This window comes from Wickerhamiella sorbophila (assembly GCF_002251995.1).
Source record: "Wickerhamiella sorbophila strain DS02 chromosome Unknown contig2, whole genome shotgun sequence".
Classification (NCBI taxonomy): domain Eukaryota; kingdom Fungi; phylum Ascomycota; class Dipodascomycetes; order Dipodascales; family Trichomonascaceae; genus Wickerhamiella; species Wickerhamiella sorbophila.
The window spans coordinates 183,390-204,811 of record NW_020194005.1 but is presented as its reverse complement, the minus strand read 5'-3'; the positions used below and the strand labels follow the sequence as shown (position 1 = coordinate 204,811).

General features: G+C 49.0%; 11 protein-coding genes across 11 annotated transcripts; 7 read left to right on the top strand and 4 right to left on the bottom strand.

Annotated features, from left to right (window-relative positions):
• Window positions 1-452: 452 nt before the first annotated feature.
• B9G98_03370 (hypothetical protein) lies at window positions 453-2,435 on the top strand (the record flags this gene model as incomplete). The annotated part of the gene is made up of 1 exon (XM_024809927.1): window positions 453-2,435. One exon carries the CDS (start codon window positions 453-455, stop codon window positions 2,433-2,435), a length of 1,983 nt encoding a protein of 660 aa, XP_024665695.1.
• A 76-nt stretch (window positions 2,436-2,511) lies between these two features.
• Window positions 2,512-3,030, bottom strand: B9G98_03369 (Protein translation factor SUI1; the record flags this gene model as incomplete). The annotated part of the gene is made up of 2 exons (XM_024809926.1): window positions 2,512-2,813; window positions 3,000-3,030. The coding sequence occupies 2 exons, from the start codon at window positions 3,028-3,030 to the stop codon at window positions 2,512-2,514; spliced, it is 333 nt and encodes a 110-aa protein (XP_024665694.1).
• A 216-nt stretch (window positions 3,031-3,246) lies between these two features.
• B9G98_03368 (Endocytosis protein end4) lies at window positions 3,247-6,342 on the top strand (the record flags this gene model as incomplete). The annotated part of the gene is made up of 1 exon (XM_024809925.1): window positions 3,247-6,342. One exon carries the CDS (start codon window positions 3,247-3,249, stop codon window positions 6,340-6,342), a length of 3,096 nt encoding a protein of 1,031 aa, XP_024665693.1.
• A 1,632-nt stretch (window positions 6,343-7,974) lies between these two features.
• On the top strand, window positions 7,975-8,484 carry B9G98_03367 (hypothetical protein; the record flags this gene model as incomplete). Its single annotated transcript, XM_024809924.1, has 1 exon — window positions 7,975-8,484. The coding sequence occupies one exon, from the start codon at window positions 7,975-7,977 to the stop codon at window positions 8,482-8,484; it is 510 nt and encodes a 169-aa protein (XP_024665692.1).
• Window positions 8,485-10,117: 1,633 nt separating this feature from the next.
• Window positions 10,118-11,588, top strand: B9G98_03366 (hypothetical protein; the record flags this gene model as incomplete). Its single annotated transcript, XM_024809923.1, has 1 exon — window positions 10,118-11,588. Exon 1 carries the CDS (start codon window positions 10,239-10,241, stop codon window positions 11,586-11,588), a length of 1,350 nt encoding a protein of 449 aa, XP_024665691.1. The 5' UTR covers window positions 10,118-10,238.
• A 27-nt stretch (window positions 11,589-11,615) lies between these two features.
• Window positions 11,616-12,998, bottom strand: B9G98_03365 (DNA-(apurinic or apyrimidinic site) lyase 2; the record flags this gene model as incomplete). The annotated part of the gene is made up of 1 exon (XM_024809922.1): window positions 11,616-12,998. One exon carries the CDS (start codon window positions 12,996-12,998, stop codon window positions 11,616-11,618), a length of 1,383 nt encoding a protein of 460 aa, XP_024665690.1.
• Window positions 12,999-13,020: 22 nt separating this feature from the next.
• On the bottom strand, window positions 13,021-14,352 carry B9G98_03364 (Transcription factor tau subunit sfc1; the record flags this gene model as incomplete). The annotated part of the gene is made up of 1 exon (XM_024809921.1): window positions 13,021-14,352. One exon carries the CDS (start codon window positions 14,350-14,352, stop codon window positions 13,021-13,023), a length of 1,332 nt encoding a protein of 443 aa, XP_024665689.1.
• Window positions 14,353-14,402: 50 nt separating this feature from the next.
• On the top strand, window positions 14,403-14,981 carry B9G98_03363 (Autophagy-related protein 29; the record flags this gene model as incomplete). Its single annotated transcript, XM_024809920.1, has 1 exon — window positions 14,403-14,981. One exon carries the CDS (start codon window positions 14,403-14,405, stop codon window positions 14,979-14,981), a length of 579 nt encoding a protein of 192 aa, XP_024665688.1.
• A 222-nt stretch (window positions 14,982-15,203) lies between these two features.
• B9G98_03362 (GCR1-dependent translation factor 1) lies at window positions 15,204-16,466 on the top strand (the record flags this gene model as incomplete). Its single annotated transcript, XM_024809919.1, has 1 exon — window positions 15,204-16,466. The coding sequence occupies one exon, from the start codon at window positions 15,204-15,206 to the stop codon at window positions 16,464-16,466; it is 1,263 nt and encodes a 420-aa protein (XP_024665687.1).
• A 134-nt stretch (window positions 16,467-16,600) lies between these two features.
• Window positions 16,601-17,065, bottom strand: B9G98_03361 (hypothetical protein; the record flags this gene model as incomplete). The annotated part of the gene is made up of 1 exon (XM_024809918.1): window positions 16,601-17,065. The coding sequence occupies one exon, from the start codon at window positions 17,063-17,065 to the stop codon at window positions 16,601-16,603; it is 465 nt and encodes a 154-aa protein (XP_024665686.1).
• Window positions 17,066-17,452: 387 nt separating this feature from the next.
• B9G98_03360 (DNA polymerase zeta catalytic subunit) lies at window positions 17,453-21,421 on the top strand (the record flags this gene model as incomplete). The annotated part of the gene is made up of 3 exons (XM_024809917.1): window positions 17,453-17,466; window positions 17,507-21,262; window positions 21,307-21,421. 3 exons carry the CDS (start codon window positions 17,453-17,455, stop codon window positions 21,419-21,421), a joined length of 3,885 nt encoding a protein of 1,294 aa, XP_024665685.1.
• Between the last annotated feature and the right edge of the window lies 1 nt (window position 21,422).

Below are 21,422 nucleotides of genomic sequence, written 5' to 3'. Positions count from 1 at the left end.
ATGCTCCGCCCTTGTCGGTTGTACGGCCGCCAAGTGTCCCGAAAGACTGGCAAAGCATCTCCGTCCGCCCGGTCGTGATATATCCTCATTCAACTTGTTAGCATACAGCGCTCATATGGGATTGAAACGTATATTAAAAAATTGTTTCCTCATATATTTTCAGTAGGAACAATTGGTATTGGACATAATCACCGCTATACTTACCTTTTCCCAAATCTTTTTTTTCTCCTTCTTCTTTCCTCTCGTTGGCTTCACGAACGACTTCGCCATCGCTCTGCACAACACATCTCAAATGAGTGATGAAAGGTTTTTTCTTAGTGTCCACGGCTGGGACGTTTTTAAGGCCCGCTTACGTGTTGCTTAGTCAATATATTAGCTCGAGAAACCCCGCCAGCCTAGACTTTAACCCCCCTCCCTATCCACCACTTGATCCACAACTCGCTAAAGTGCCAATGTTTAGCCATTTGCTGTCGTTTGTGCTTGGCGGAATAACAATCCCATTGGGGGCTTTGTATCTTTTGGCAAATGCGGATTTCGGCAGCAATGACGCCGACAACGAAGTCGAGGAGACCCGCGAGGTAGTCACAAAGTGGGATCGAAGCCCGCTTTTGGACTTTGCCAAGTATGGCCGCGGTCTGACCCTCGTTTCAACCTACGTTTTTCTGTCCGAAACTTATATAGGCGACCAGGAGAGTGGCGAGGAGTCGACTGCATCGCCCCAGCCTGCGGCCGGCAGTGGATCTGCGCAATCGTCGCTTAAAAAGCTCAAGACCAAGCAGTCGCGAGACGACCTGAAATCGACCGCTTCCTCGCAACCCAAGGTCATCTCCAAATTACCCAAGTACTGGGCAGAGGTGCGAGACGGCCATCTCCATCTTTACTCGACCCGCAATCCGGAAAAGCGTCGTCAAATTAAGGTTATTGCGCTGTGTGACTATGTCGTTTCTTTATGGCCTCTAGGCGTCGAAGATTTCGAGCTGTTCTACTCTAGAATGGCAGTTTGCCTTATATCACGCCATAGCAACGACGGGTTGACTTCTCTTGATCTCAACCCGGGCGAGGTCCCCAGGGACGCATTGTTCTTTTACGTTGAAAACCCAACCGTTAAAGAAGATTTGTATTTTGCTTTGCTTCAAGAGAGCCGAACCAAAGAAACAGATTTCAGTCTAGGTCCTCGTGATCCGTTGGCAATGGCCCAGCCGCTCAGAGCAACCGACGAAGAATGGATGGAGCTGATGAATCAGGTGTATACGCGGTCGGATTCGATGCAATATATGTGGCTCAATGCCATTCTAGGCCGCCTGTTTTTGGGAGTAAAGGACTCCAAACTAGTTGAGCAATACTGGCATGACAAGATCGCCGAGAAGCTCAATCGAGTCAATTCGAGCTATTTCAAGGAAATCATAGTCAAAGACGTGAACTGTGGTAAGACTATGCCGTATGTTACCGATGTCAAGCTCCGCAGTTTGACCCCCGATGGCGAGCTGCTGCTTGATTTTGGAATCGACTATGATGGTGGATTCCGGGTCAAAATTGCTACTCAGCCAGACATTCAGTGGCTGTCTAATTTGCTGATTGAAATCTCTGTTAAACTTCGTCAGCTCAAAGGCCGAATGGTTGTTCGAGTCAAGCCGCCGCCGTCAAGCCGTATATGGTATGCTTTCGAAAGCATGCCGGAAATGGACCTGCTCATTGAACCAGTTGTTTCCCAATCACGCATGAACTACTCCATTGTTACGAAGACCATGAGTAAATTGCTGCAGGACGTGGTCAAAGAAACCATGGTCATGCCAGTTATGGATGATATTTCGTTCTACGACACAAGTGGGGAATTTTACCGAGGCGGTATTTGGGACCACCGCAAGCGGGGCACAAACCATGACTGGCGAGAGGGATTCAAAAGTGAGCAGAAATCACCCGAACAGGCAACTCACTCCCGTCAGTCCAGCACGGATAGCACGAGGTCAGACACCCGGGTCACATCAGCGGCAACTTCAGTCGACGATGAAAAACAAACGGTGCGCAATCGCTGGGGGTTTATGAAAAAACCTAGCAAAGCAGACACGCCCTCTGGACCATCCATCGTCGAGGCCACGCCCACCCTAGGTGTTACTGCTGCCACGGTCTCTGCCCAGCAGCCCACTGAGCCAGCAAGCGCGGCCATGTCGATCCCACAAAGCGGGGGGATCAAACCACCACTGGCGGTCTCGTCGTCCCCCGCCACAGCATCTATCAGCACCTCTGCCGTCACAGCCAGGCCCCAGAGCTTTGAGTGGTCCAGCGGGTCTCCGCCCGGCGCGGACTCAGCGTCGTCCAACGTCTCCATCAAGAGCGGAATGTCTGTAAACGCATCGTTGCCGCCGTTGCCGCCCAAGAAACGAACAGGAGCGAAGCTCACCAGCGTTGCCCCGGAATCCGAGAGGTTTAATCAGTGAAATTCATACTTAATAAAAGGTTCTAGAATAAAGGGACGATGGGAAACAAGCGACCTAGTGGGAGGTTTTCCATTACTTAGAAACCGTGGATCTTGATCTGCTCCTTCTTGATCTGGAGAGCCTCAATCAGGAACTCCTGGATCTTCTGGCGCTGGTCGCCCTGGAACTGCAGGATCTCACCGTGGTCAGTGTCCTTGTTGATATGGCCGTTGCAACCGAAATCCTTCTTAAGGGTCTTCAGAATACGCTTCAAGTCGTACTCGGAGGGGATACCCTCGACGGTAGTGATAGTCTTGCGGCCGTTGCGCTGCTGGCATCGGATGTGGACATCGTGGAGCGCAGTAGGCAACGCCTCGTCACCAGTGTCAGCGAATGGATCTTCAGTTAGTAGTGCTTCGAAAAGTCTGCGGTCGATCACGAAGCGCCAAGACGAGCCGTTGCCACCGTGCCACCACAAAAGGTGGAGGATGTTGCTCGGTGGAGAAAGCGGCCGGGGCGCATCGTTTTTGCTGATATCTGACCTGAACGCTCCGCTCAAAATGCGGGCACTCTGCTCTTACTTACCAAAAGTTTTGAGGTTGTCAATAGAAGCCATATACTTTTTGTACTCTTGTTAGTCTGAAAGAAGACGATAGGTAGAAGAAATTTGGTTTCCTCCCAACCTTGACCTAAAAACCCTACCCGAAAGGAGGGGTCCAGCTTATCAATTAGCACCCCTCCGGGAATTGGGCTGGGTTAGGGTCCGTTCGCAGGCAGCCGGCCTTCGTTGGAGAACTCCCATCCACCGCATCACTTAACACTGCCCGGCGGGATGGTTTCGCTACGTGGGGCTTCGGATATCAATGTTAGCGTAAAAAAGGCCACAACCGCGGAGGCTTCGGTACCCAAGCGAAAACATGTGCGAGCATGTGTGGTGTACACTTGGGACAACCGCAATGGCCGTGATTTCTGGAACGCAATCAAACTTCAGCCACTGCAGAACTCCGATATCCAGACGTTCAAGGCCTTGGTGGTTATCCACAAGGTTATGCAGGAGGGCCACCCCAAGGTGATTAAGGAGGGCCAGAACAATGTCAACTGGCTGCGATCGCTCGCTCGAAATGGAAGCTACGGCGGTACCGGCCAGTACAACCGGCTGATCGAGGAGTACGTCCGTCTTCTTACCCACAAGCTTGACTTTCACAAGGCCCACCCTGCTTTCAACGGTACCTTCGAGTACGCGGAGTATATCTCGCTTCGCCAAGTCGACGATCCAAATGAGGGTTATGAGGCAATCATCGATTTACTCAACCTCCAGGACGCAATTGACGATTTCCAGCGCCTTGTCTTCGGAAGCTTGCGAGGCCGCCATGGAAACGAAGTCAAAATATCTTCTCTTACTGCCATCGTCGCAGAGTCCTACGGAATTTATCGCTTTGCTACTAGCATGCTTCGTGGCATGTACGCTGCTGGTCAGGCAGACGATGCTCTCGAACCGTTGCGTCAGCGTTATTACACACAGCACCGCCGGTTGCGTAACTTTTATTTTGATTGCACCACTCTTAAGCCTTTGACTGCTCTTATCTCTATTCCTCAGCTGCCCGAGGATCCGCCTAATCTGTTCCTTACCGACGATGATGCTCCGCCTCTCCCGAGACGACCAATTGAAGCGTCTAAAACAGGCGAGTCCTCTGCTACTTCATTGGCTCCTGAACCCACTGGAGACTGGTATTTGCAGCAGCAAGCCCAGCAGCAGCAACTTGAAGAGCAGCAGCGCCAGCAGATGCTGCTTCAGCAACAGCAGCAGATGGCTCAGCAGCAGCAGTATGAAGAAGAGCAGCGACGCCTCCAAGCGGCTCGTGAGGCTGAGGAAGCTCGCCAGCGTCAGTTGGCTTACGAACAGCAGCAAATGTTCGAACAGCAGCAGGCCCAGCTGTTGGCTCAGCAGCAGGCTGCGCAAGAAGAGTTTTTACGCAGCCAACAGCAGCGTAATGCTGAGGGCAGAGTTGCGGAGCTTGAACAGCAGCTTTTTGCCATGCGTGGACAACAGGAGGAAGCCCAGATGATGCTGCAGCAGTACGACCAGCGAGTCCAAACGCTCGAAAACGAGCTCTCTCAATCCAACTCCCTGACTGAGCAGCAGCTTCAATCCAAAACAGACCAGGTCGAAGCTCTTCATGAGCAGGTCAATGTCTGGAAGTCCAAATATGAGTCTCTCGCCAAACTGTACTCTCAGCTTCGTCAAGAACATCTTGATTTACTATCCAAGTTCAAAAAGACTCAGGCTAAGGCTGCGTCAGCCCAGGAGGCTATTGACAAGCGGGAAAAGATCGAACGTGATCTCAAAGCTAAAAACCTCGAGCTTGCCGACCTCATCCGTGAGCGTGATCGTGCGCGATACGATCTTGACCGGCTGAAGGGCCAGCACCGCGATGAAACCGACCGTTTGGAGCGTGATTTGTCTCTTTTGAATGACAAGCTCTCGAAAACCCAGCTTTCTGGATCTGAGCGTGCTTCTTTGTTGGACTCGCACAGCAAGGAGATACAGCTCCTAGAAGCCAAACTCGCGGACGCCCAACGGCTGCTTGCAAATGCAAGCACTTCAGGTGACCAGGACCGTGAGATCCATTACCTCAAGGAAACGATTGAAGCCATGGAACATGAACTATCCAAGTCGGTGGTAGCCAGCGGCGGCAACCTTCTTGATGAGGTTCTAAAGTCTGCTTCTGAATCTATCAAGGACGGCCTTTCCATGTTCCACTCTCCTATTGAGACAGGTAACCAAGGTACAACTGTGCAATATATTGAGACGATTGTCCAGCGCTGCTGGGAGTCGGTTGACGATTTTTCGGCCGGCTTTACCGATTACTTGAGCGCTCAGGTTGAGGGCGAAGGTGACGCTACACCAATTGTAGGTGCCACATTGAACCTCTCTAATGGTATTGTTGAGCTTCTTGCCAACGTGAAAGGCGTGTCCGCAATGCTCCCTGACGACTCTGAAAAAGTCACTCAGCCTACTGAGTCGGCAGCGGAAACGACTTCTGAGTTTTTCGAGACCATGCTCTCGTCCGTTCTTGCCGAACTGACGGTCGACGATCAGTTAGAACTTATCATTGAAAGCCACACGGACATTCTACAACAACTCCAGCAACTTTTGGAGGCGGTATTGTCTTCGCAACCCAAGCAGTCGAAGGAGACCAATCCCGAATCTGCTATGGAGCGTGCAGCCTTGGCTGCCGAGGAAGCCAACCGCAAGCTTACCGAGCTTTTGGCTCGTCCTCGCGACCCCAAGTTGTCTGTTTTCGACAAGCATGTTCACGAGGCTATTATCGCCGCCGCTGTGGCTATTACTTCGGCAATTGCCGCGCTTATCAAGGCTGCATCAGAATGCCAGAAAGACATTGTTGCAAAGGGCCGTGGTACAGACTCGGCTACTGTGTACTATAAGAAAAACCATCGCTGGACACAGGGCCTTATCTCGGCAGCTCATGCTGTGGCAGACTCTACAAACACTCTTATTGATACTGCTGACGGCTCCCTCACTGGCCAAAACAGCCCTGAACAGCTTATTGTTGCCTCGAACGAGGTTGCTGCTTCTACTGCACAACTTGTAGCTGCTGCCCGCGTGAAGGCTGACCATGGATCTCGCACCCAGCAGAACTTGGAGACTGCTTCAAAGTCTGTCGGCTCCGCATGCCGCTCGCTTGTCAACCGTGTTCAGGAAATTTTGTCCAGCCGTGAAGTCAAGGAGGCACAGACTAACTTTAAGACTCTTCCCGAGCACGAGTTCCGCACTGCAGCCATGTCCCAGCAGGTTGAGGTGCTCAAGCTAGAGCGTCAACTCACCGCCGCTCGCAATCGTCTTTTCGAGATTCGCAGAGAAGAGTACAGACGCCAAGGCGACGAAGAAGATGATGATGAGTATTAAAGTATTTAAGGTTAGTCTACGTGCAGGTTACTGGTAGTTCTCATAGGGCTCTTGAACGATTAATAGCATTGGTCTTTTAGGACAGCTATCCAACCAACTTCGAAAACTTGAGCTTGTGTTTGCTTTATTAAACACATACGCATAGTATTCCCATACATCCTTGTTCGGACAGCTCTCCCACGCCCGAGCGAGAAACTTCATAACAATCTCAAAGGGAGCATTGTAGAACTCACAGCTGTTATATTCAGTGAATGCTTGATAGCTTGTAATAGGTTTTGGAAATTGAGGGAGACTACAAACTTTTCCTCTCTGGCTGCAGGCATCCCCAGTGGCATTTCGGGCCATCTGAATCTGAGCGAACGCCTCTTCCTTGAGATCTAGTAGTTGGTCAAGGTACTTACCTTCAGGTACTGGAATGGGTGGAACATAATCGACTGCGTTTCCACTCTTAGTACTGTTTGGCTTGGCCTCTCTTTTAATTCTGTTGGGCATGCGGCGCCGCTTCTCCATAGGGAGGACTCTCCTGAACGCTCTGTGCAGGTGAATTTGATCTGTTCCCATGAGCCATACTACTTTTCTAATGTCCTTTATGTACAATAAAGTGGTCCCGTGAGATCCACCTGTTTTAAGTTGACATGATCTCGTTTTCCGTCGGCATGCTCAGGCATTACTTTGAGAGTCTACGATAATATTGGCAACTCGGCTGGTTTTCTAGTTCTAAGTATCCATAGCATTGTGATCCATCAAAATTGGGCAAATACATGGGCAACTGTGGATCTTCGTAGTTTAATTTGCTGGACGGCTGGACATCTAGGGAGAAGTGTATACGATCAAAATGAACAGGCAGCATTCAAGTGTAGCAACAGTAGCTTTTTAAAAGTTTCCTGTTTCCAAAAAAGCGTCATTTTCAACACATACCCCAGACAACATACCTGTAGATCTATTATGAGTATTTGCAGATAAATGGCAGCGGTACAACCGGTGTTTGCAGACGCTGGCACATGTACAAGTACATTTTGATTTTTAAGGCAATTGACCACTTCATATTAGATTTGGCATAGAAATCCGTACATTTTAGGCTTTCACGACACTCAATTTCCATTCCAGAGTCTGTCCGCAGCAGACCATACATGTCTTTGCATAAATTTCCTAATTGGGTAGCGTAGTGTCCATTTGGTCGAACTAGTTCCAAACCTCTGATAGATGTAGCTGCATACGAAATAACTTGATAGTGATATATTTCCAACGTTTTAGCGTTCAATCGAGCTGGAAATACAACTTTCGAGTAGGAGGTACGCAGATGCATTTTTCAATACAGCAGACTCCCCATGTGGCAGAGGCCCGGACCTTGAGGTGGTTGGGCGCAAATACGCGTCTGGTGCACGGTAAAAATACGTGTTTGGTTCAAAATAAGACGATTGTTATTCACTCTACAGATTTTGGTATCGAAAATGCCGCCGCAAACAGCCAGATCGACGTCCATCTCAACTATCACCACAATGCAGGGAGGTCGGCTGCATGCGTATGGAAACGGCATAGGGCCACTGTCTTCAAATACCGGAACAAGCTATAAAAGGAACTGGCAAACGAAGGAATAGCATCAACAACTCAAACCAAGCAACCCAATATCCAATGCAGTTCTCTACTCTCCTGACCATCGCCACGTTCGCTGCCACTTCCTTTGCCGATGCTGCTGGATCTGCCCAAGTCTCCTGCTGGACCAAGATTGGTGGCACCTGTTACGGTGTTGCTGATTCGGTCGCCAAGCGTGAGCTGACCAGCGTGTCGACTACTTCCCCTTACTTGGTGAATGAAGATGCTATCATCAAAGTTAGCCCTGCTACTTTGTCCAGCATGGTACAAGACTTGCACCTTGATGGTAGCAAGGTCGCCAACTTCTTTGGCCTCGCCAAGTCCGATGCCACCACTCTTTCCGACAACTCCAACTCCTACTTTGCTTTGACTTCCGACAGCCTCGACGCTCTGGCCACTTATCTCGACGTCCCTCTGGAGAAGATTGCCAACTACTTTGGTCTGTACGCCAGCGACGCCAGTCTCGAGGCTCGTTACGATGGCCGTAGCCGTGAGTGCTACCAGTACCTCCGCAGCCGCTGCTGGCGTATTGGTGGAGCCAACCTTTGAGCGTTAGATTCCCTCTTTGTTGACTCCCTTTCAAGGTTGTAGTCCCATAGCTCCATAGCCCTGTTTCGATACCGATCCTTAGTGTCCCGAGGCGAGGTTCGAAATTAAAAACATTCTAGCTCCATACACTCGTGCAGATCCATATCCTCAGCACATGACCAAGCTGGTCGATCGTGTCCAAGACGATTGCGCTAGACTCACGCCTGGGTTCAAGCGGCTGTTTACCTTGGAATAGCACGTACGAATGATTATCCGAAGACTGCGGTATCATGCTTCTGACATACCCTAAACGATGATGATTATCGTTTATGCGACCCCGGATTATTGCAGGATGACTTAGCCAAAACCGCGTTCCTGTCAGAGCACAGATATAGGAGCAGGACCTGAATGTGTCCCAGAAGTTACCTCTTTCAATAACCACACAACTGTAGACTTGAAGTCAATTCCCTCTAGCTAATTTTTGCAACCACCCAGATAGTGAGATAGGAGCCTATTCGCACGGGCAATCTTCTGCAGGGGCTGCTGCACCGCACAGCTGAAGGACTCTAGGGTTCAAGACTAACTTTAGTAAATGTTGTGCCTTGAGCCCGTTCGTCAAAAAAATAATACGGTTAGATAAGTTGATAGCTCTGAGTGATTTTCTGCAGTTTGGAGGCATGCCTGTGCGCACGTCATTCACCCAAAACACCAGGTGCCATATTGCACTTCCTGATGCGGAAGTCGCCTTCGATTATACAGAGATGGGATCGCTGAAATGTTGATGACCATTATGTATTTCCCAAAAGGGCAAGTTGGCAGAAAGAGGCACTAGCGAGCAGATTCAACGCCATATACCATTTTTTTCACCACGTAGAATTATTTGTTGCCCGACTCCTGGGTTAATCGTTCCGCAGGACGTCCCTGGGACTGCCCAAATCTCCTATGCAGTGTCGGTGCTGCAGTGCAGTGAGCACGGTCGTTACTTCGAAACGCCAGCATAGACAGTTTATGGACAAAAACCAGCCATCTCGGCTCTACACCATATGCCAAAGCATGTCAATGCTTGAGTTGTCCACCTGAACATCACCGGCACCCCAGAAGCTCAGTCGACGCACTAATTAAGGAGAGGGCAGCTGCTGCCGGCCCAGTCGACCAAGTAGGAGCCACCAGAATAATATTAGAGATTTCGAGCGCGATTTGCATAATTTCGGCGCTATATGTGCTATTTGAATTATAATATTGCCCGAAAACACCGTCCGTAGAAGAGTAACGAAGTAGTACTGAGACCATGCCCCCAAACAGGCCGCATAGAACGCTAAAACAAACAAACTAGCGTGCATTATTGACTGACAGGTACAGAACCGGCTTTTTTATCGATAATATTCTGTTTTTAGAGGCGAAATCCAGCCAAAAAAATATCATGTACCCCTATATGCAATTCCAGCAGGAAGTCTATTCCAGCGCCCAAAATCTCCATAGTCTCGCTATACTACGAGTAGCAGCTATTCATTGAAGAACCACACGCATGTCTTTGATACCTCTTCTGCTGGACTGTCCCGTTTGAGTCCAATATTGCCCGATTCGAAGCAAACTGCAGCCGAGAACACGCACGCGTGCAATTACCCCTGGCCCTACTCTTGCATCAAAGGTGGAGCAGGCAAAAAAAGCCTTGCACAGTAAAGTCCTTCACGCCTTGTCTGCTAAAATACCATAATTCTGCCCAGAGCGAGCAGCGAAACACACCAGATTGAACCAAGATACCCAGATCATAGTACATGGCCCATATGATGCTCATGCAAGAAACGGTTGGAAACCTAGGCGGACTCGTGAGCTCCAAAATGGAGGCCAAGAAGATGGCGAAAGCTATGAACTTGTTTGATCAGAGAAACAGGCTATTCCAGGACCGGAGGTATTCGCGTTTCAAGAAAGGCCTGTCTTCTCTAGACCGAAATGCCCCACCATCGATCCCAATTCAAGAGAGTCCGGCTATAACTTTGATTGTGCACAAACAAGTCGATGGCAAGCTAGAGAAATGCACAATGACTCTCAATCATGTGCTCAACGAGAGCTTTTTCTGCCATTACGACACTTTGAGCCAAATTAGCCGCGGAGAGAGGTCGCCCACGCACAGTTTGGACAGGAGCTCAGGCTGCGTTGCATACTATAAGAATTTCATGGACCTGAATCTACCAGGCACCGGTTATTTTGATGGTAACACACTGAACGACTGTTATCCTTTGAGTTATCATGACACAAGCTGCGGGATATCTGCCAGTAATTTCAGTTTGACCATCGCCCCACCCTGCCCTAATAACGGTCTCTACAAGAGCCTAAATGGGGTCGACAGTGAGCCCAGAGGTTTCTACGACAAAGAAAAAAGATTTGTGGATACACCCGAGCCTGTCCAAGAGCCAAATGACGAGCATACAGAACAAGGACTCGCTGGCCAACTGCAGTTCCATCTCGAAACCCCCTCGCCTGTTCATGAAACAAAGGCATTATACCCAGAGTCCAGCGAACTGCACAGAGGTGCATCTGTATGGAAGCCCTCGTCTTTTGTTGCTCCTAAAAAACGAGCAAACAAGTTCCTACAAGCCAGATCAGCTCTTTCCCCGCTACTTGAAGGATTCAACCTGGGGGAAATCTCTTTGCTGGTAGCATTGATGTTCCGCGACGAGCGAACATTCGCCCTTTACGACTATTATACCCTACTGGATAGCTGCATGTTTTTCGATGAGACATGGCAGACTAAACAGCAATACGCCAGCGGCAGCGAGCAAAGTTACACGGTTCTCAAAAGACGCAAACCCCCAGCTGTCAATGACGGTCAGGACCACAAGCTGTTGAGCGAGAAAGACGTTTTCTGGGGCCGATCGCTGATCCTGCTTGACTTTGCCGTAGCTGCCCGGCTCAAATCGCAGGGAACTTTCTTCTCCCTGCAGAACTCTGTCGCGGAATTTTTGAGAAACGCAGAGCTTATCATGCCCGATAATAAACTTATACGCTCCTTCAAGGCGATGATTCGAGGTGACAGCTGCAACTTGGATCCCTATAAATGGATCTCTGCCGGCCGACATCTCGAGCCAATCCAAAGAAAGAACCGGAGTATGTTTTTAGTTCATTAGGTGCATACGTTAAATATATAAGAAAGGCTAATTATTTGCCCATTTGAAAAAGTTACAGCGGGCTTCTGGATTATCAGGTTCTCCGTACGGCCTTTGACAGACCCAGAATGCTCGGCCCTTGTTTCGGCCAGGTTTCTTGGAGACCAGCAGCTTGCAGTCCTGGTTATGAAGACACTTGGGCACCTTGCGTGTGAATATCGACTTCCATTGGTCTTGGCTTGCCGGCTGCACTTTCTCGATGGACGCCTCCCTAACTACAACTTTGGCATTTCTGTCGTCTCGTTTGGCTTTAGGGGGAGGATGCCCAAACAGTGCAGTTATTGTGTGCTGTGCCACGCGCTTTTTGGGGGATTTAGCAGGCTCTTGCACCAGCGGTGCGGTTTCTGGTGTGCGAGCCGGTGGAGTGTCGCTCAAACTCTTGAAATGGGCATTGAGGTCGGCGGTTTTGAACCTGCGCAAAGTTTTGTCCGCCAAGGCCGGGATCTCCCAGACTTTTCTGTTCGAAAGCACTAAATCCGCATATACTGGGCAGTGATCAGATCCAAGTAGTTCAGGAATAATATCCGCATCAACACACTCAATGGAAGAGGAAACCAGTATATAATCGAGGCGGTTTCCAAAGTTCGACGGACGGGAATTGAGCATCTGATTCCAGTGCGTATAGATTCCTCGTTGATCCTTGTACCGCTCTCTTGTAGTATCAACCAGTCCGGAGTCAATCAGCTCATTTATGATTTTCCGAGGAAGAGAATTGGTCCATGGCTCCATCACCTCTGTGGCATGCGGGCCCTTTGACTTTACAATGAGTTCTGCCGAGTCAATCAAGTCGCGCGTGACATTAATATCTCCAAACAACAGTATATTGCGGCCCATTGACATCAAGTTCCGTATTCTTTGATCTAGCAGCTCAAAAAACTCGTCACGGTACTCTGTACGGTTCCCAGAGGCATTGGCTGGACAGTAGGCGCCTATAATGACGAGGTCAACGAGATCCAATACAACCACGCGCCCTTCACTATCAATTTCAACTCCTTTCGCGCGTGTGACAGTAGGGTACCCTCCAATTGATGGCACCAAGTCTTTGTAAGTCCCTAAACCACAGCCCAGCCATCCCGTTAACCCTTCTTCGGCTTGGACAACGGATATATTATCGCGGACATAGATCACCACACCAGAGTACCCTTTTCTTTCGCGAGAAAACGAAAAGTAGCTATGAAACCCCAGGACAATTGCATGGTCTTTGCTGAGATCTTTGCTTTGGAGTTTAGTCTCCTGAAAGCAGATTACATCGGCCTCGAGAAAATCAAACATCGATCGGAGATCACCCAATGACTTCCACGGCTCGACTTTCTTCAGATTATTGATTCCACACACATTGAATGTGAGAAACCGCCGCCGACACACGTCCATGTCATGACTAATGGGTCAGCCCTCAGAGGCCAAAGGAGGAATCCACCTCCATCCCGTCGTCGTCGTCATCGTCGTCTTCATCATCTTCGTCGCTGCTAAGAGCGGTTAACTTTTCGGATTCTTTTTGGGCATTGGCAATTGCTTCTTCTGCAATTGATGCAAGCGCAGAGACGGTCAGCGGCGGCTTGCCCTCAGTGATATTGGCCAGCTTTGCTCGTAGAACTTTCCGAATCACTGCCATAGTGCCCGCCAAGTACCATCCGTCGTGCGAATCGACAGTCGTACGCATAGCGTCTGGCTCAATGTACATTTTTAAGAATGCATCAGACACATCACAGAGTTGAAGCATTCGGGTTGTGGGCAAATTCACCCCGTCAAACTTGTGGATGGGCGTTCCTGACGGAGTCGACGTCTCGTTCGATGAATTGATGCGGAAATGCTCAACTTGATAGATAGCAAGACCAGGATCTTGAGAGGGATCTTTGCCATACATAATATAAGCTCCACGCCAGGGTCCACTGCGATAAAAGTACGATACGTACGGCAGAGCATACCGCAAGTATCTGATGAGTTCTGGCTTGATCTCTGCCTCAATTGCCCTTCTTGTATAGCAGGGCCGTTTTTGAAACAGGGCTCGGAGCTCTTCAATGCATTCCTTAACACTTGGTCTAGGATTAGAGCTTAGTTCGGCAGGCGGGGCCGTGGGCACCGGGTCGCCCCAAACCAAGATTTCAGAAATAATCCTAGTCTGAGTTGCCTTGTTAACTAGCCGCAGCGGGCCTCCTGTGCCATCGTCCACAACAGAAACCGAGGGATTCTGCTTATAACCGTAAAAGAACGGTTGAGACTGCTGAGAGAACCGGGGAGGGGGCATTGCATCTGCGGCATCGGCGTCAACAGGCTTGACGCCTTCGAACTCAACCTTGCTCATATTCGACAAGTTCCCGGTGAAAATCGAGTCTTTGAGTTTACCAACAAACGGTGAGTCTCCAGTGTAGTACTGGAAATCGGCCATGTCCCTGAACCGTATATTGTGATCAGCAATAAACTTGGGCGCGACGGTGAAGTCATCCTCAGCCAGCTGAAGAGCCTTTTGTACGTTGCCGTTTGCCTCGTTCAAAGTCCAAGCCGGCAGATCAATCTCCAACACAACATTTTCGCACTCGGCGCGACGCGAAGCAATGGGATGATGGAAAGGATCACTTCTCAGCCTCAGTTCGAGCGAGTGGTTGGAATTGTCCGACACCTTGCGAATCTCGCTCGACCCGCCTACCATGGAAATTGCCTTTTCATGGTTTTCCACCTTCAATGGGAACTCAATCCCTATATTTCGAGGCAAGCGGTCCAAGTTCATATTAGTCAAAGTGAGGAAGATCGCCGCAGCCAGTCACCAAACGCCCCAGAATGCCGAGAGTGATTGTGTATGTGCGGTTTCCGTATCCCCGAGGAGGCCTGGAAGACCCACCTATCGTTAATTGGGACGAGGACAAGGAGCGAGAGCTGTGGGCCCTGCTGAAGGCCCCCAGCAACAAGGTTGAGTGGGCGGCGTTGGCCAAGAAGTTCGATGCGCCCGTGGTCTATATCTTGCAGCAAGCAGCATGGCTTTATGAGAAGGAATTGAAAACACTGAGACACCGCATGACCCAGATCAGGACGCAGGTAACCAGCGAGTCCAACCAGCCCTCGCGACAGTCGTCTGCTCCACCCATAGACTATGAGACAACCGAGGTCAGCCGGTCGCTAGATTCGCTGTCATCTGAGGAAATGACGCCCGCTCGCAGACTTATGTCTGCTTCCCAGATGCCTGATGTGAACCAGTCGAACGAATCCAGCCTCGACGAAAGCACCGAGGCCTTTGTCCCGCAAGCATGGGGTGCGGCCAGCCACGCTTCTGTGCCCGGACTCACCAGCTCGTCCGAAAACAGTGTCTCTCGCAGCGCACTCGAAGAGGCTCTGATGAACCGCTTGGGGAGCAGCCGGTAGCGTATTTTTTTTCCTACAGCCAGCTGTCTTAATTTATTATTTAAACGTTCTCCTTAGACGCCTGTCCAAACCTTGCCGTCCCGCACCTCTTTATTTTTAGGTTTCTTCCTCCAAATCAATCATGCTTCTTCCTGCAGCTCAGAATATAAGCGACGCGGTGCCCGTAGACGCGATTACCAAAGACACTCACGACACCTTGTCCTTTACCAGGCTGAATCAGAGATGGCAGTGCGGAAAAGAACATCGTTGCTAGTGGGGGCGTTGCTACTGACGTCGATTGCGTCTGCGGCCGCTGTTGCGGACGTGCAAAAGGACACTGTGGCAGAGAACATGGGGCAGCAGGACAAGGCGTTCAAGATGTCTCCCCAGGACAAGACGTTTGGATCCAACAAATTTGACGAGGCCGACAAGTTCAAAGCGCCAACGAAGGCTCCTAGCGGTGAGGAGAACAGTCTTGATCCGGGTACGACGTTTGAAAAGGGCAACAAGGCCGAAGAGCCGGCCATTATTGATGATTACGATCCCAACCGACTAGGTGTGTCGGCTGAAGATGCAGCAGCAGATCAAAGTGGCCGCAAGAAGCCCACCAAAGACCAGCCTGCTGAGGAATCGACGCCGGATAGCAGCGACCCCAAGGCAGGGCTGTCGACTGGTAAGGGCGCCAACTCTGGTGGTGTGGGATCCGCTAGTTCTGAAGTCACCCACAAAAAGACCGATTCCACTGAGACCGCCGCTCACGAAGACGAAGTGGAATCTGAAATCAGCAGCAGCGGCCATTTCATCATGTCGTTCACCATGATCATGATGTCTGAAATCGGTGACAAAACGTTCCTGGTGGCTGCCCTGATGGGTATGAGACACAACCCGTGGTTCGTTTTCTCTGCCAGCTACTCGGCTTTAGCCATCATGACCCTACTCTCAGCCGTGCTGGGTACTATTTTGCCATCGCTGCTATCCAAAAAATTCACAACCATTCTCGCTGCCATTCTCTTTGTTGTTTTCGGTGCAAACCTTTTACGCGAAGGATTGACTATGGACGCAAAGGGCCACGTCGAGGAAGAGATGCACGAGGTGGAGCACGAGATCGAGCTTTCGGAACAGACCACTAGCCAGGACGACCTGGAGAAGGGCGGCAGCTCAACCTACACAAACAACGCGAGCAAATTAAGTAAAGCCATTGAGGGCATCTCGAACTTGGCCGGCCTGGTGTTTTCTCCTCTTTGGGTCCAAATCTTTATCATGACATTTTTGGGTGAATGGGGCGATCGATCGCAGATCGCAACCGTTGCCTTGAGTGCAGCAGGCCACTTCTGGGATGTCTGCTTCGGAGCGTTGGCCGGCCATGCACTGTGCACGCTGGGCGCTGTGATCGCTGGCTATTTCGTTGCAACCCATTTGTCGATGCGAACCATCACCCTTGCTGGAGCAATAGGCTTTTTCGTTTTTGGAATCGCATACCTTTACGAGGGTCTCTACACGCACTGAAATAGCCCTTTGATTTATTGATTCTACGTTCAAAAGCATATATGCAAACCTTCGACTCTTGTTCATAATAGTTTGCTACATTCAATATGTATATAAAACAAGTGATCTAAAAAAGTAACAAATAAATAGGCTTGCTAGTCTTCGCTGCTGCTTGACTGGGCTTCTTCCTCGACTTGTTCTTCAGACGAGCTTTCGGCGAGCGGCAAATCGTCCATTGACTGGTTTTCGTTTTCGTCTTCAGCCCACTGCAAATGGCCGGTTTCACCAAGACGCTCCTTTATTGATTCCTCGAGAGCAACTGCTATAGCAATTAATGCTGTGCCATCTAGACTTTCGTACATTTCTTCGTTCCCGGTTTTACGATAATACTCGGAAGCGTAGTAGTGTATGGCCGTCATAAGATCGGAGTTTGGCAGATCACTGCTCTCGATAACAGGAACATAATCGATATTAGGAACCTCCAGCAGCACGTCATCGGGGCCGACTGGTTGCTTCATATCATCATGGATCATAGCGTATGTTTTGTCCTGCACGGTATTCCTGATACGACCAGCGCAAGCATCGTATACCTTTTTAGGCTTCCGGCGTAGGGGATCCATCAGGATGACAGATGAGCAGGGGCCGTTTGCGTTTTAGATTTCTCGGCTGATGCGTAGATGGCAAAAGCAGCCCAAATGAGATACGGCGATCTTGGCTGGAGTTATAAAGATCAAGACAAAAAAAGAAAGAAAAAAAGAATGCTAACTCTGTGGATTGAACACAGGACCTCCAGATCTTCAGTCTGGCGCTCTCCCAACTGAGCTAAGTCAGCTAGCTATTAAACCTTCATAGTTAGGTATATATATATATAAAGCCGCAGAGAAATACTTAGTTTTATCTTCATTTGACTCCTGGACCACCACTCTCAACATATAAACCAAGTTGGAGAAGGCGAGACATAGAGTTAGCAGAAGCTTAAAGTGAAGATACCCTCCTCGCCACACCGTATGCACCTGTGCTCGTAGCCTGCTCGTTACTTATGCACGTAGATTAGCTGACAGATACACTGCTCTTAAACCATTCTTCACGATAGCTATCAACGTTCGAATAAATTGTATTGATTCGTATCAATACTTTGATGGGGAACGTCGGGTACCGGTGATTCGCGTCTTTGGTCCATCGGATCAAGGACTCAATTGCGTTGCCCACATTCGTGGTGTGTTTCCGTACTTTTTTGTCGAATGCAAAAGCCACCAGATCAATGAAAGCGAGAAGAACTTAGAGGACCTGATAAACAATGCCATGGCCCACCTCTTTGGAAGAAACCCTGGTGATCCTAGTTCTATCTTTGTTGCCAAAATAGAGACTTGCAAGGGCGTGCCGTTCTATGGATACAATGTGGGGTGGCAGCTGTTCCATAAAGTGTCTCTTTTGAATCCTGCGTTTGTTACTAAATGCGCTGATCTCTTGGTTTCTGGAAAAGCAGCCGGCTACCCAATACAAACATTTGAGTCTCACATTCCATATATACTGGCATTCTTGGCGGACTACAACTTGAGTGGCTGTGGATGGATGCAGATCGGAGAGTATAAAACACGAAAGCCCGAAAAAACAGATGGTCAAGTACCACGCAGCATCGAAATTGATGTGAATTGCCTGGATATTCTCGATAGAAAGAGTCTCTATGAAGAGAATGTCCACCAAACGATGGATCTACAACGGTCAGCTACGGTAAGAATCGGCAGTTTAAGAGAGATACGTACAAAGGATAACGAGCGAAGGGCAGCTATTGGTGCTAAAGAATACGAAAAGATCGAAACCCCCTTCGACGGCCAAGAAGCAGAGTGGGAAATGACAGCCGATTACCTGCCAAAGCTAGAACAGAGAATTGCTCAGTCAACTTCTTTGTTTGTAGGCACTCTATCGAAAGAGGCATTCGTTGAGCGTAATTTGAATGATTACCCTGATATTCACACAGCATTTGAACTGGTTGGTCCTATAACGTCACCGGCTTCAAAGCCAGATACTACTCCAATAAGTACGGTAAAAAGCAACTCAGGATCTCAGATTCCACTAAAGAAAGCAGAGTACAGCAGTCAGGTATCACAGCCGGATTATCGGTTGAATCTCTTGTCTTTTTCCCAGGATAATCAGGAGCAATATACAAGCAATGCCGCAAACGCACTAGCTGCAAAGTTTGATAGACTGTCCAGTGAATCGAGATCTTCAATTTCAGCTGTTTTAAACCGGACGCATTGCTTCATACTGAGCTCTGTTCCACCTAGTCGCAAAGATGTTGAAGCAACTCTAGGAATTTCAGAGTACCGGGCCCCTTTTTATGGCAACAAACAGGATATACCGTTGTTTCCTCTGACGTTTGGAGGAAAAGAATACAAATTGAAAGGCATTGATGCACTTTCCCTACCCCGTTTCGCAGTGAGCCCAAGCGTGCAGTTTAACCCTCTGCATGTTTTTGTTGAGAATTATCAGTTTACAGACAGTTTAACGAGATTCCAACTGTCGAGAGCTCCTCCAACCAGAAAAAAAGTGGAGGATTGGTATCAAACCGACCACAAAACGAGTACAACTGAAGTCTTTAAAATACCTTCTCTGCGGAAAATGAGCCCCCTCGTCGACGAGGCAATGTCTGTTTTATCAGTAGAGATCCACGTTGAAACCAGAGAAGGGAAGGCCCCGCTTGCTTCAGAGGACCCAGTTGTTGCCATATTTTGGGAAGTTTCAAGTCCTTTCAGGTTAGATCCAGGTGCACCAACGGCTGGTGTGACAACTTGGACTCCAATTCCAGACGTCGCTGGAAAGTTTATCCAGCTGGTTGACGACGAAATGTCGCTTTTAAAGGAATTTGTGCGCATGGTTATTTATTTTGATCCGGACATCATTGTCGGATATGAGGCTCAGTCAAGGTCTCTGGGTTACCTTTGCCAGCGGGCCAAAGTCTTGGGAATGGATATGGAAGTAGACTTGGGCAGATGTAACTCGGGAAATGGCTGGAAGCCTCCTACAACAGAGATATCGATTGTAGGTCGCCACATTCTAAGCTTGTGGAAAGTCCTCCGTCGGGAGATTACTCTCGGAAAGTATACTTTAGAGCACGTCGTTTACCACTCTTTGCATGAGCGAACACCGCACTATGCGTTTGATGATCTCACAAAGTGGTGGAAAGGTGATATGGTCGAGATTGAAACATTGATAAATTATTATCTCGGGCGCACAAAATACAATCTCCGCCTCCTCGCCCATTTCGAAGTCGTTCCCAGGTATGCTGCGCATGCCAGAGTTACAGGACTTGACTTCAAATCAGGAATGACGAGAGGCTCTCAATTTCATGTTGAGTCTGTGCTTTGTCGATTGGCTAAACGTGAGAACTTCATAATGGTCTCTCCCTCCCGCTCACAGGTAGGCAAGCAGAATGCTCTGGAGGTGATTCCTCTGGTCATGGAGCCTATGACGGACTTTTATATCGATCCCGTCTGTGTTCTGGATTTCAGATCATTATACCCTTCGATTGTGATTGCGTACAACCTGTGCTACTCTACAGCCATCGGCAGAACCGAGCTTTGGCGCGACAGAAACAAGCTGGGGATCCTCGAAGATTTCAAAATGCCACATGGCCTTTTAGGACTATTGAAGGACGATATATTTTTAGCGCCTAACGGTGTTGGGTACGTTAAGCAGAATGTGCGGCGATCGATGTTGGCCATTATGCTGGAGGAGTTGTTGGACCACCGGTTTTTGTTAAAAGATAGCATGAAGTTTCATGAGGATGATCAAAGGTATCGAACAAATTTAAATAACCAGCAACTGGCTCTGAAGTTTATTGCCAATGTCACTTATGGATATACATCAGCATCGTTCTCTGGCCGTATGCCATGTGCTGAACTAGCAGACAGCATTGTGATGATTGGTCGCGAAATACTGGGCCGGGCGATTGATTCAATTGAGAGTTGTAAGAAATGGGGTGTCGAGCCCAAAGTGGTTTATGGCGATACCGACAGTTTGTTTGTACAGATCCCCAAGGTCACAAGGACTCAGGCATTCGCTATAGGCAGGGAAATCGCCGATATGGTGACGGCTTCAAATCCCGACCCTATTCTTTTAAAGCTCGAAAAAGTTTACCATCCATGTATTCTCTTGACAAAAAAGCGGTACGTTGGATATAGTTACGAAAAAGAGTCTACTGTGGAGCCTTTCTTTGATGCGAAAGGTACGGAAACCATTCGTAGAGATACGACCCCGATTGTCCAAAAGCTCGAGAAAAGGGCATTGGAGCTCTTATTTCAAACTAGTGACCTGTCAAAAGTCAAGCAGTACCTCCAAAACCAATGGCGTAAAATATTGTCGGGTAAAATCTCGATCCAAGATTTTTGCTTTGCTCAACAAGTCAAGCTAGGATCATACAAAGAAGGTTCAAGTAATCTACCGGGGGGCGCGGTGGTAAGCCTGAAGCGTATGGCCAAAGATGAAGGTGCGGGTCCGCAATATTTAGAGCGAGTTCCGTTCGTTGTTACAGCAGGACCTGCCAACAGCCGGATCGCCGATAGATGCTGTGACCCAGAGGAGGCTGTTAGCAACCCTGATCTGATTATCGACGCTGATTATTACATTAATCAAGCAATCATCCCTCCTCTAGAGCGATTGTTCAACATTTTCGGGGCTAACGTCAAAGCATGGTTCGCAGAGATGCCTCGACCCATGCGGATTCACCAGGGCAAAAGCCATGGTGAAACTCTGCGCTACTACATGAAAAACAGCATTTGTCCTGTGTGCTTGGAACGCAGCGAGCAGGGAGTATGTGAGTCATGTCGTAAAAATGTTCCTAAATCAATCTACATTGTTCAAGCGCGATCTCAAATGCAGCAGCAGCGCTATCATCGTTTAACAAGGATCTGCCAGCTATGCAGTGGCCGAATGGGTCCGAAATTCTGTCGATCACTGGATTGCCCAGTGTATTATGAA